General features: G+C 35.8%; 3 protein-coding genes across 3 annotated transcripts; 2 read left to right on the top strand and 1 right to left on the bottom strand.

Annotated features, from left to right (window-relative positions):
• On the top strand, positions 4,396-6,141 carry LOC104745712 (serine/threonine-protein kinase WAG2-like). The gene has a single exon (XM_010467027.2). The coding sequence runs from the start codon at positions 4,525-4,527 to the stop codon at positions 5,974-5,976; it is 1,452 nt and encodes a 483-aa protein (XP_010465329.1). The 5' UTR covers positions 4,396-4,524; the 3' UTR covers positions 5,977-6,141.
• On the top strand, positions 8,443-9,230 carry LOC104745711. The gene has a single exon (XM_010467026.2). It carries the CDS (start codon positions 8,547-8,549, stop codon positions 8,691-8,693), a length of 147 nt encoding a protein of 48 aa, XP_010465328.1. The 5' UTR covers positions 8,443-8,546; the 3' UTR covers positions 8,694-9,230.
• On the bottom strand, positions 9,271-11,450 carry LOC104745709. The gene is made up of 5 exons (XM_010467024.2): positions 10,979-11,450; positions 10,629-10,885; positions 10,495-10,528; positions 9,748-10,409; positions 9,271-9,653 (listed from the first exon to the last, which is right to left on the bottom strand). Exons 1-5 carry the CDS (start codon positions 11,325-11,327, stop codon positions 9,396-9,398), a joined length of 1,560 nt encoding a protein of 519 aa, XP_010465326.1. The 5' UTR covers positions 11,328-11,450; the 3' UTR covers positions 9,271-9,395.

Genomic DNA, 13,918 nt, shown 5'->3' with positions numbered 1-13,918 from the left:
CCTAGTTTGAGACTAATCCTTGTTAAAGTATCACAACACTTATGAGTTTGTGTACTTAGATAGAAAGGATTTAGAATCAGTAAGCTAGGGAATAAGAAGTAAATAAGGAAGAGTTTAGGTGGATTTAGAGAAGAGAATAGGCTGCCTTAAAGGCAGCCCCTAACCGCTAATCCTAAACTCTCTACATTGTTGATATGAACAAGAACACAAGTGTAGAGAGGAAATCGGTTTCTCTTGTTATTGAATAATGTTGTGATGACTATTACATAGAAGAGAGATTACACATCTTAATATAGGAGAACAAATGCATATGACCGTTTAGACATAAGAGAGAGGTGAAAGGGACATATAGCCGTTGGGCTCAAGTGGGAGCTTAGTGAAAGGGACAGCTCCTTGTCTTTGGTTGACTCGCTATGCTTCTCAACCAAAGCCACACGTGATCTCCTTCCCTTCCATTCCTTGTGACCGTTAGATCTCCTTTCCTTGTGGCCATTGGATCTCCTTTCCTTCCTTGTGAGATATTTCCTTCTTCTTGGGCTTCTTCTTCTTATAAGGCCTTTGTTCTTCTCACATTGCACTTATGGTCTTGCTGACCTCTCTTCTTTCTCACACAGCCCACATGGCCTTACCAGCCTTTCTCATTGTGTTCGCGGCCTAACTGGCCGCTCTCATGCCTCCCATGGCCTCACCGGCCACTCTCTTGGTGTACACCGGCCTTACTGGCCTCTCTCCTCTTCTTCCAAGGCTCGGCTTTACCGGCCTCTCTTCTCTCTTCCTTCTTACACTCTAATATTTCTGCGCGAATTCCCGAAATTGCTCTCTGCGGAGGTTAATAGACTTTTTCCCAAATTTGTTGGGCCAAAGTCACAGTTTAAACTCTTGTTGGACCGAGCGGCATATTAGGGAGAAGCCCATATCCAACAATAATCTAAATCTTTAACCATCTCAACAAACTATGGAAAAAGGCTTGAAAGGTTTTAAGTCCTTGACGATCTTGGTTTTCACTTTTTGACAACTTCAGCGATTGAACCACAAAATGTGGATAAATTAATCACAAAGCCCATTTACAGATATGGGCTGAGATTGTCTAATACGAGAGATGGCCGAGATTTACTTAGTCAACGTCACTGTTTGACTTCTGGAGAGTAATTGTAGACTTGTAGTTGAAAGGATGTGTTTGGTGTGTCCCTTTGTGCGTTGGCCGTTGGGTATGTTTATAATTACTAAGTAGCATTATATTATATTTTAAAGCTACTAGTTAGATATTTATTTATATAGTTAAAATAATTTAAACCTAGAAAGTGGGCATAGTTCAATGTATTTGAAAACCCATATGATATGTTGTTGTTGTTTCATTAAATTAATTGGTTGTGGGCTCCAAGGTGATGATTAGGAGCTTCTGTTATGTTTTGATCTCAATGAACGTTTGGTACCATGTGATATGACCATGTCAAACTTTGTTGAATTAAAGTGCTTTGGGAGCTTAATTAGGGACACACACTAACCGTACTAAATTAACTAAACTAATCATCGCATCATATATAAACTAAGATGCATCGCACCTCAAAAAGGACTAACTATAGTTTACACTCCAATGCATATTTTCAGGGCGTTAATATATGACTCCGATGCCTTTTATAGTACAATCTTGGAAATAAGAATTGTTATAAAAAAAGGTCGTGACAAAAAAAATGATGTATAGTTTACACTCTCATGTTGGGCACGGATCAGATTAATCTCAAGATTAAAATGACCAATGTAGCTACATTTATAAAGATTATATTTGATAGACATCACACATAGTGACATAGATGAGGAGATGTTTCTCTTTCTGTTAGAAGTAGTTGTGACAAAATGGAACTATTACATCACATGAAAGGTTAGCATTCTTTTGTCTTCAAATAATGGTTTCTCTTAATAATTAATACAGGTTGGATTCTTTGCTACCATCTATTATTATTTATTTTTGTTCCTCCAAATTCTTGTTTTGTTTTCTCCTCTTGTCAGTGTATTATTATCATTCATAGCATTTGAAACTGAAGCAAATAAAAACAAAAAATCTTCAATGAGAGTTAGGTCAATCGTGATATAGTGATATAGCTAACGTGATGCCATACTTACTTACATGTATTATGTATATATACTGTAAGTCACAGTAGTACGTAGATTGTATAGTAAGGCTACTTGCATGATAGAAATTGTATAATTGATAAGGACGTATTAATAATGTTATTATCACGTTCGATCATCAAACCAGAGTATGAATGGATCGATTCAAAATGCCAAAACCACGTGGTTGATTAAAAGAAAATCCCATTACTTCAAATGCAAATCGCTTAATGATATATATTGTCATTATTGTGTTCAGTTACCAGTTAACATATATAACTTAGGGGAAGATCCTCGTGTGTTTTCCTTTTCCTCAGATCTTGGGTTTAACAATTTTTATGTTTTCACGATTTTGTTTTGCAACTTGCATCATTATGTACCGGTCATCATCATCTGATCTGGTATATATATATCTGTAGACTAGAATTCAACGATTAAATCAAAAGAGTATATAATATAAAAATTGTTCTTAATTATAAGTTGAGTGTTAGCATTATTCTTTGAACAAACCATACCTAAATCAATTATTAATTCATCTTCGTATTCTCTTCTCTATACGGCCGGTTTATGCCATACACTAATCGTCAAATGTCACCCGTTAGCTATCTTAAGACTAGAGATGTATATATTGTTGATAATAACTCCATGTATGATGTATCAACCTGATCAACGAGCAAACCACGAGCTAATAATTTGATAACTTCAATAATTGATCGACTTTAACCAAAAAAAAAAAAGAAGAATAATTGATCGAAACTATAATTGATTTTAAAATAAAACAAAGATGGTATTATATAAAATAATAATTTTCCTCAATTGAAGAAATAATTATTTAGGTATGAAATAAATGAGAATTGATTATTGAAAGAATTATTAATCTAAATTATACAGTTATTATTTACTTTTAAAAACTATAGGAGGCCTGGCCAAAAAGATTATAAAACGAATTTTAAAAAACGACAAAGGTGGGTCCGATGTTGGCCACGTGGCAGACAAAGTAAGACTTTTAGGAATCGACGTGGGTCCCGCAACGGTAAGAAGACTTAGTAATGGCCCATCACATGGAGATCCAGTTCCCATATTCTCTTCAACATGCGAATCCCTCTTTAAATTTCTGACCCCCCCACCTCACCACGACACGTTACAAAAATAATAACGATAAAAATTTAAGTTTTGACTAATTAAACACCAATTATTCAATCTCGTTTCGTTACAAAGAGAATATAAAATAGTTTTCATAATCAAATTGTTTGCTGTTTAACAAAAGAAAAACTGAAATCATTTATGAAAAGTTACATGCTTTCAATCCATGCACTAATACAACTTTTACAATATGATTTTGATTTCCAAACTACGTTAAGAATTAATATATTCCCATGCATGATTTGCATTCGTAATCTCTTCTCTTTCTTTGATAGATGAAAAATCATGAGATACGTTGTTTTTTTCTGTTTTGCTAGTTGATTATTGTTTTTAGTTTCTTTGTGATAGGTTAGCTAGATTAGTATTTATTGCGTAGCGACTGAAAGTCTAAAACGAAATAGTATGAATAAAAGCAGCAAATAGTGTTACTCTATTTGGCAATAAACGTATTAACTATTTGTATGTGACTTATGATATAAATATAACTAGCAGCAGAAATGTAGAATGAATATAATTACTCCTTAAACGCTAGATAAGATCGTTAGTGTAGACTGTAGAGTCACGTAAGTGTGATGAAGCTAACTTTGAGGAACGTTACAGCCGACAAGCTGTTACTGCCTCATTAATGCACACAGACTCCCCCCCACTTAATTTCACTGACCATATGTTTCTTCACATCCAATTTGAATTTTTTAATGTAAACTCGATCCTCATCTTTGTTACACACCTAATTAAACCTAAAACACTTAAGTATAATATTTTCGTAAAAAGTTGAATATGTATTTTCCCGTCAAGTCTTATCTTGTTTTTCCTCTAATTAACTTATAAATTGTTATGAATTATAACATTATTTAGAGTTAATTCTCGAGCTATTGTTAATTTTCAATTCATGTTAACTTCTTATTCTTCTTAAAATACAAAATCGTCGGTGTTTGATCATGTGCTTGCACACCCAAGATTAGTCATAATGACTTTCACTCATGTTTTTGTAATTGTTTATACTTGAATCAAATAAAAAAAACAAATAACCCGTTAAGGTCAAACCCATTATCACTTTCCCTTGTCATTTCCCAACTTCCCAAAACTCCCAAACACACTTTTTTTTTAATTTAATTAATCAACTAATAACTAATTAACTAATCAAAAACACCCTATCTCACCTTAAGTTTCCACCATCATCTTTATAAATATCTCAGAATCCTCTGACCTTTACACACACACAAAAAAATTGAAGCAAGANAAAAAAAAAAAAAAAAAAAAAAAAAACAAGAAATGGAACAAGAAGATTTCTACTTCCCTGACAGCGATCTTGATCTCAGCTTCACATCTACCGTCACAGACCGTACATTCGCCTCCTCAAGCGCTCGTTCCAGCTTAACCTCCTTAAGCTTCAACGACAGACTCTCCACTTCCTCAGCCGTAACAACCTCATCCGTCTCCTCCTCCACAGTCAACCACCGTCGTCATGATCCTCACTGGTCAGCAATCAAATCCGCAAAACTCCTCTCCTCCGACGGAAACATCCACCTCCGTCACCTTAAACTTATACGCCACCTCGGAAGCGGAAACCTAGGCCGAGTCTTCCTCTGTAACCTCCGTGACTCCTCCGCAAGATTCGCCTTAAAAGTCATCGATCGCAACTGCCTCGCGACGGAGAAGAAGCTCTCTCAGGTAGAGACGGAGGCAGAGATCCTCTCCTTGCTAGACCACCCTTTCCTCCCTACGCTCTACGCTCGTATCGACGAGTCTCACTACACTTGTCTCCTCATTGATTATGCACCAAACGGAGATTTACATTCCTTGTTACGCAAGCAACCTGGTAACCGTTTACCGATTCAGCCGGTTAGGTTCTTCGCCGCCGAAGTTCTCGTCGCCTTAGAGTATCTTCACGCAATGGGGATCGTATACCGTGATCTCAAACCTGAAAACGTTTTGCTCCGCGAAGACGGACACGTCATGTTGTCAGATTTTGATCTCTGTTTTAAATCCGACGTCGTCCCTACTTTTAAATCTCGCCGGTACCGGAGAACTTCTTCATCCCCGTCGCTTCGTCGGAGAAGAAGCGGCTGCTTCTCGGTACAAACGGAGGAAAGGTACGAGAGAGAAGAGATCGTGTCTGAGTTCGCGGCAGAGCCAGTGACGGCGTTTTCAAGGTCCTGCGTCGGAACACATGAGTACCTTGCACCGGAGCTAGTCTCCGGCAACGGACACGGAAGCGGAGTTGACTGGTGGGCGTTCGGAATATTCCTTTACGAGATGCTACACGGAACGACGCCGTTTAAGGGAGAGAGCAAAGAGCAAACCCTCCGGAATATAGTATCGACCACTAAGACCGCGAGTTTCAACGTGGACGGTGATTTGGAGGAGGAAGCCAAGGACTTGATTGAGAAGCTTTTGGTGAAAGACCCGAGGAAAAGGCTAGGATGCGCCAAGGGTGCGCAAGATATCAAACGTCATCCGTTTTTCGATGGGATTAAGTGGCCGTTGATTAGGCATTACAAGCCACCGGAGGAAGTTAGAGGTCTTGTGATTAAGAAGTCGTCAACTAGAGCACATGCTGGTCACGTGACCGCCGTTTCACCTCGGCGAAGGAAGTCGTTTTTGTGGAGGGCGTTGTCTTTTTTACTGCGCAGTAAAAGCTCTAGTGGTGGGAGTAGAAACCAGAGCAATAGTAATTATTACCATTATGTGGGCAAAAGCTACGCGAGTCGTAAACGTGTTTAAGGCTGTCTCACTCTTTCTTCTTTTTTTTTTTTTTTCTTCAAATTCTTCTTATACGATTTTTAGGGTTAAAAATATATTTAGAAGGCGTGTATATGATGTGTATTAGTGTATGTATACAATAGGAGATTCAACGATTTTGTATATGGAAGTTAAATTATACGTGAAGAAACAGTCTTTAATTTGCCTTACAATGATTTTTTTTTAATTTGTTTATCATCGTCTATCGTGTAATATATATTATTAACAAAAGAATGCAAACTCAGTATGCATGCACTTGCATAGCTTCATCAATGACGTGTTCGATTCCGGCGTTGGTAGCTGGAATGTACCATACGGTCCATACTGTTATTTATAAGTTTATAACCATCCCAAGGAGAGAGTTTTAAAAAAACTTAGAATCGAACACGGAACATCAATAATAGAAACGGAGGTGGAGAATGTTCTAGTCTGTAAGCCAGAATTTGTTAATAAAGAATTACTTGCCCGATTCTAACTCTTTTTTTTGTTTTATCTCCCAGATACAGAAATTGAACTCTTATTCCCAAAAAAACCAGTCATGTGAAGATGAAACGTAACAGTAGGATACTAGTTACTTTGGCCCAATTCAATTGATTTCAACGAATTTGCGCAACACCGGTTCGGATTAACGGGTTACAAAAACAATTAACGGGTTCACAGAACAAAATATCTGTAGTAATGGTGTTAGTGTGTCACAAGACCCATTATATTCAAAATGGACTGGAGTTAGATATCGGGCCCTGTCCGTTAGGGCGATTCATTCTCAATGCAATTGCATGAGAAGAGGATGCCACCCTCATATAGTTTATTCCAACATGGGCGTACGTATGAATAGGAAACATCATAATCAAAATTTTGATACTGGTTGGGCTTAGAAGCCTTAAGAGATACTTGGACCGACAATAATGTATATAATACTATATATTATCATTGGTGGTGTGTACAAAACGATGTGATTGCTGAGGATATAAATGTGATCCGAATCTGTTGTGATCCGTAAATTGATACACGAAGTGATGCAGAACTGATTAGAAAAATGAGGAAGAAATCAGTGAGGGATGATTTGGTTCTACCCAGCTGTAAAACCGCAACGAATGATAGAGAAACGGGAACAGTCAAAATCTCTCTTTCAGATTCTTATGTTCATAACTTAATATGGCAATGGTTAAAGATAATGTTTTCAAACTCAATTTGATATGGTTGGTCCGACCATAATCTTAGAAGATATGATTGTTCATATTAGTTTGTGTTACCGATTTACATGCAGTTTCAAGTAAAATAAATTACATATTTTAACATACTTGCCAAGTTAAACAAACCAAATGAAAATTCAATTATAGACGTCTAAAGTATACTTTGAAAGAAAACACAAAAAATGCTATTTGTATATAATTTGACTGGTTTGATGCATAGGATGGTTCTATATATGCTGTAAGAGATTGTTAGGTTTGATGAAAATATGAAAGTTAAGATTAAAATAAGAGAAGCGAACCAAACAAACCTACTCAAGTGGAGAAACCGAAGATAAGATTGCCGGTTCCATGTTCCCCTAAACCCGATCTCAATGCTTGTCTTCTTTCAACATCTCTCCTCTTTTTAAGCCCACCTTTGTCCCTTTTCTACTCTTTCTTCTTCTTCAGTTCTTCTTCTTTTTCGAGTTAAAAAATTGTGTTGAAGCCTATTCAATAATGTTGTTAGGATAATCATTTCCTTTTAAGGGTAAAAAACAAATAATTATATATGCATCCACAGCTGTGCTAACCGCGTTTTTTTTTTTTTTGGTAGGAGTGCTAACCGCGTTTCTTACATTTATCTATGAAGACAAAATATAATTTTCACGATCAGTTTTCAAGACTAAATTTATCTTTATTTATAAGAAGATGAAATAAGTTTTGATAGAACGAAATTCCAAATTTTATACTCCTTCGTCATATATCTTTTCATACTCAGATGTCATACATATATAGCACCACATTCAAATTCAGATCTACTACTAGTGAGAAAGCAATATACAATGACAAATGAAATCTGATATTTTCAATCCTAGAAAATTACAATAAATCAATAATACATAACTTCACATGTTTAAAGGATTTAGTCTTTATTTCGGTGTAGGATTAGTTATATCAAAAGAAACTTGCAAACTAAAAAATATAGATAACACTCTTGCATAAGATAATATATATTCTTAGCAGCCCATGATATAATAGATGAGACACTGATATAATATAATATGTATGTCAAGAGTTATGATTTCATGAAAGTATAGTTCCTTGGAGAATTAAAAGCGAGCCATGCAAATCTCAATGTCAATGAATAAAATAAAATAAAAAAGACCATGTTCATCTCCTCTTAATTTACTTCCTTATTATTTACTACACTTCTTCTTTTTCTTAGCTATATATACTCATCAAATCCTTCTCTCCTTCATCAGAAATATTTCATTTACACTCTCCTCCTTCACCCACAAAGGGTTTTTTTTTTGGGTGGCACCCTAAGTTTCAACCTTTGATCAGTACTAAAACATATACAAAACCCTAAGTTTCAACCAAATGGCAGGATTAAAGAGAAAGTTCAACAAAGGTCACGCCTTTACAAGCAAATGTGTTTCTTTAGTGAAGGAACAACGAGCTCGTCTCTACATTCTCCGTCGTTGCGCCACCATGCTTTGCTGCTGGTACATCCATGGGGATGAGTAAAAAGAAGCCTTTGAAACTCTCACTTCAGATTAACCACTACATGTATATATATCCCTCTCCTCTAGGACCGCTCTATATGTCCCTTCTTCTTGAAGCTCCATTGATGTTGAAGCTCTCCGTTGGTGTTGGTGGCTGTTTGGTTGCATGGCTTTGAACCCTCTCCAAGAACTTTTGATTCTCTCTCTTCAATTGGTGCAATAACCCTGCAAAACCCTTGTTACTTTTTTTAACCTAAAGATGTCAATCTTTTGGTTTTTTTNTTTTTTTTTTTTTTTTTTTTGGTTTGTTTTCATGGGTTATTTTGCATCAAGTGAAAGGAGAGATTTTATCCGCCGATTGAACTGGCGGAGTTTGGATGAAGTTATGTAAGAAGACAAGTTTCCTACTTTGAAATCTTTGGGAAGTTTTGGATTTGGTTTCATTTTGACCCAAAGAAGTCTCTTTTGGTTATATGTAAGATCTTGTTTGATTGTTGCCTCTGATTGTATTATCAATGCGACGACAAACTAATAAAAAGGAATAAAACGTTTAGTTTTGGCAAAACTTTTGGTTCTTTTATTGGCTCAAACTAAAAACTAAACAAACAAGAGACACTCATCTTATTATTTTACGAACCAACATCTTAACCGGGTTCCTGTTCGGTTAAGATTTATTACAACAACCTACCTAGTTCCGGTTTAGAAAAAAACAGAGCACTCCTCCTCAAAGAGGGGACATCTGAAGGGCATTATCTGATCCAAGCCTAACCGAGTTCACGTAATCAGTCGGGCAATGATCTGAGAGACCAGGAACCAACAGCCCCATAAGCCTAAACAAGATCCTAAACCATCCTTCTTTGTAATCTGGTCCATGAGTATACCCCATCGTCAAGCCTCGAACCAACTCCCAAACCGCGATAACATGACCAAAAATCTCGTAACGGAAACCGTAAGGGTTCGGATCCGGTTCATCCTCTGCTTTCTGTCATATATACAACAAAACCATCATTAGTCAAAGCCAATTTCACATTTTCAAATTTGAAATCCTTAAGATTGTCAAGTGATGATAACATTACCGTCTCGTTGTAGAAGCTGTCGTAGTAAATACAGAGTCCAAAATGCTTGTAGAGGAAAGTTTTGTCGTCGTAAGGCAATCTCGGGACAAGATCGTTGCAGTAAACGACTCGAAAGTATCGGTCAACCGGTTGGTTCAGTTTAGCTTTCATGAATAAACCAACCTCTCTGTTCCCTATTCTCGGCTGTCCAAACGTGTAAACTCCAAGCAGTCTCTTCATTATCTCTGTTTCCTCTTTCAACACAAGCAACGTGGGAAACAATATAGCTAAAGCACCTCCTAAACTGTGACCCGTGACTACAAATTGAGCGTTTTCGTGTTCCGAAAGCAAACGTTTCAGAATGATTCTGACAGCGTAATAGGCACTTCTCTCTACCATATCTAGGAGTTTCTTTTTATTATTCTCATCCTCAGAGGAGGTTTGTTTGAAGAGATGGTAATGAAAAGTGGGAGTGTCGTCTCTGTTGCCTAAACCTATTGCTTCAAGGAAACCCATGTGAAGCTTTCCCACATTGGGGATTTCATACCAAGAATAGTCGAAATCAGTTCCCCAATCATCTGCATCAAATGGCTCAGTGCCTCTGAAGCTTATTACTATCAAGTTTGCATCTTTCTCCTTATCTGTAAGTATAAAAACTTGTGTAGACATCTGCTTCTGATAATCTGCAAACACACATGCATGTATAGAACTAAAACTGCTTAGTTAAGCAATGATCAAAAGCTAAAAGCTCGATATCTAAATTCTCACCATTCCAACAATCCAAGAACTCCACCAGATTCATCTGTTGACATTAAAAGATAAAAACTTTTATAAAGTTGGCAACTTTTTTTTCTCTCATGAAACGTGTTTAAAATAAAGTTTCTGTACTCAATAAAACTTACCTTCCAATGAAGATCAACGACGTTTTCAACAACCTTGGCGTTCTCATACGCAAGCTTAGACGCCATCACACACAAATCCATAAGCCCACGACTTCCCAATTCGATTTTAGCCATTCCAGAAGAACCTGAATTGACCGAGTCATCGCCCTCCAAGTGTTCGACGAAATTCCATTCCTTATACAGACCAATTCTCCCATCAAGTTGTCCAATCGTACTCACAAATGTCACAGAGCCTCTCTTTGGTATCACAACTTTAGCTACAACACCAATTCAATTGACATTACTAAACCCACAAAAACTCATAAAAAACGCTTTTTTATTTCAAAGTTTCGAACTTTATTGTAACATACCTTGAATCAACCTGAGAAGCAAACCGAAGAATCCACCATTCGCAGATAACAGATTGAGGAAGAAGTCAATGACGAAACCTGTGTATTCCATTGGGGTTCGGAGAAGTCTGATGATCTTACGAACCAGAATCGAAACGACGATTACCAAACGGTGATCCTCTGCTTCCTCATCGATCGTCATAGTGCTCCATCTTCCGTTTTCAGGCCGCTCCAAGAACTTTTCTTTGCTCGTTTCGTCGTCCTTCACACCGTACCAGAACAAGTCTCTGAACCCACCTCGGTGTGGTCGAACAATCAAGTAGTTCGACCCGTGGACCGGATTCGAACCCGATTCGTTGTCTTTGTGCATGTCCCTCTGTTTTGTTTTTCAATGGAGGCTAGCTTTCAGCTTATAGTATATATATCAATGTATACGCATGCAGTGATCTCTCTCTCTCTCTCTCTCTCTCTCTCTCTCTCTCTCTCTCTCTCTGTTTTGTGTTTAGAACTTAATGTGTTGCAGAGGGGAGGGAGAGAAGTTGCTTTATCTAGGACCTAGGTTAAATGTTTTCGTCATTTTCTTTTTTTGGGACTAGAGATTCTGATTTTTAATTTTTAATTTTTAACTTTTAGCCATCAAATTCTGATTTTATTTAGTTACATCTAGTAACTTATTTTTAAAATTCATTTTTTTTTTGTTAATAATATTGATTCAGAAACTTACTCAACTACCATTTTCTAATTGAGTGTATTGTAAGGAACATTGTCTTTGATAAACGTGCATGCCTGATAAAATCTCACATTTTAATGTGCTTTTATAATACTTTCTTTATGAAACTTGATTAATCAGTATGGTTGATAAGGTAGGAATTAGAATCTTTATAATCATATTTAAGCAAATAATTTCTTCTGTAGTCTTATTACTACTCTATGAACCATCGACGTGACATACTGACAACGTTTACAGGTTACTATGGGTTAAAAGTCAAATTTATCAAAATTTGATAATGCTTGTCATATACTCATATAATTTAAGCCAATTTTATTTTGAAAAATAGTAATGCAATGCTTAAATACGTTCGCTTTATATATTTTGTCAACAACTAAAGAAAATCCCGTCAGAAATTATATAACTACAATTTACTTTCTTCACGTTAAGTATAAAGATCACTTATTACTTTATTAGATAAACAATTATTGGTTTTGTGAATAAAAAGAACTAGGTAATAATCTGCACTATGTGCGGTATTAAATAATTATTAAATGTTTTTACTGTAATTTTTGTTTACAAAATCTGTAATATTTATTGGTAATTTGGAATCTAAAAATTTGATTGTGTAGTATATATATATATATATATTTTTATAAATATATAAAAATTTTGTATAATAATTAAAATTTAATCCATGAGAATTATTATAATATCAATATTATATTATCATATTATATGAATAAAAAGTTCTTAAAATTCATTTAAAAGATTTTATGAAAATGTAATTAAAGGATATTGTATAATTAAGTTAAAAATAGAATATAAGAATTTTGGGTGTTAATTATATTTTTGGAAAGATGATGTAAATATTATTAGAAACTAATGACAAATAAAATAAATAGTGTTTGGAGCTTATGTGAGTGCGATATATCAGCATTTTGTGTGAGAATGCTTCTCGGGACTGAAAATATATATTAACCTGATTATTTTTTTTTTTTTGGGGATCCATTTCTAACTATACTGTAAGGACTAATACAAGAAAAAGAAGAAAAAAAGTGGACAAAAAATGAAGATTTGAAGATAAACGTTGGCACGTGTGTGCTGGTGTTCAGAATGTGGGCCTTTCATTAGAGTGGCCCAACAAGTCCGCGTGCTTACGTGTTTTAACGTGTTCTGAAAGTGAGCCGTTGTCTCCAACGGCCCAATAAACCATCACATCTGACGGGAGTTCACGTGTCATTTCTTTCGCATTCCGTCTTTGCTCTTCTAACGAGTGTTTCATTTGGCTCTCTCAGACCTCATCTAAGCTCTTTCTAAGCTAAGCTTACATACATAAACCATTTTTTACTAAAATGTGCAGGGGACTAATGACCGGTGTCACCGGTCGGTTACTCAAAACCAACACTTTCGTTGTAGATAGATTAAGAAAGTCCCGGTTCTTCAATCATTTTTATTCAAGGCTTGTAGCTTTTTTGGAACAAATACATAAACTTCTTATCTTGATACCCACGTACGTAGCACGTCAGTTCTGTCTCCTAGCTCTCAGTTCTCACTCGTCACTCCTAAGCCTTCCCGAAAGAAAGTAACAACTCTCCAACAAGCAAAGCATTTTTTTTCCTTATGTGTTTCTCTTTTTTCTCAGGCGAGAGTATATATAAATAAACAAAACAAAATGCACCATTTAAGTTAGCTTTTCATTTTTATTATTCAAATAGCAGAATAATTTTCGCTTTTCTATTTCTCAGTATCGAGAAAAACATATGCTATATTTTTTAAAAATATGTACTACTATTTTCTATGTTTGTCTTTCAACGGGAATTTAGGTGGACTACTAGTTAACAAGTGGCTTATTTGATATTCCTAGAAACTAGTGTTGGAATAACTTTCAGTACTTTATTTATTTAAAATTATAAGATAAAAATATGTTATTCGGTCCGTATATAGCATGAAAACCATATACAATACAGAGTCCCTACTCCCTAGACTCCGAAGGAATAAAACGATAAAGAGCATAAAATACGTATGAATAGTAGTACTAACGACCAAGTTAGTGAACTGAACGATACTAACTTACAAATAATTGATAGGATCTATATAAAGGGTTTGTAGTGGGCTGATAGATATATTAATTGACATGTTCCTTTACATTTTCATGGGTAGACAAGTGATACACCATCGATTACAAAACACACTAACACAGTAATACACACACCGACCATTTTATTATGCGAGCAGAGAGTTTTCTTCTC

The sequence above is a fragment of the Camelina sativa genome, chromosome 15 (genome assembly GCF_000633955.1).
Source record: "Camelina sativa cultivar DH55 chromosome 15, Cs, whole genome shotgun sequence".
NCBI classification, from domain to species: Eukaryota; Viridiplantae; Streptophyta; class Magnoliopsida; order Brassicales; family Brassicaceae; genus Camelina; species Camelina sativa.
The sequence above is the reverse complement of the archived record's forward strand: the minus strand, read 5'-3'. Positions and strand labels throughout refer to the sequence as shown.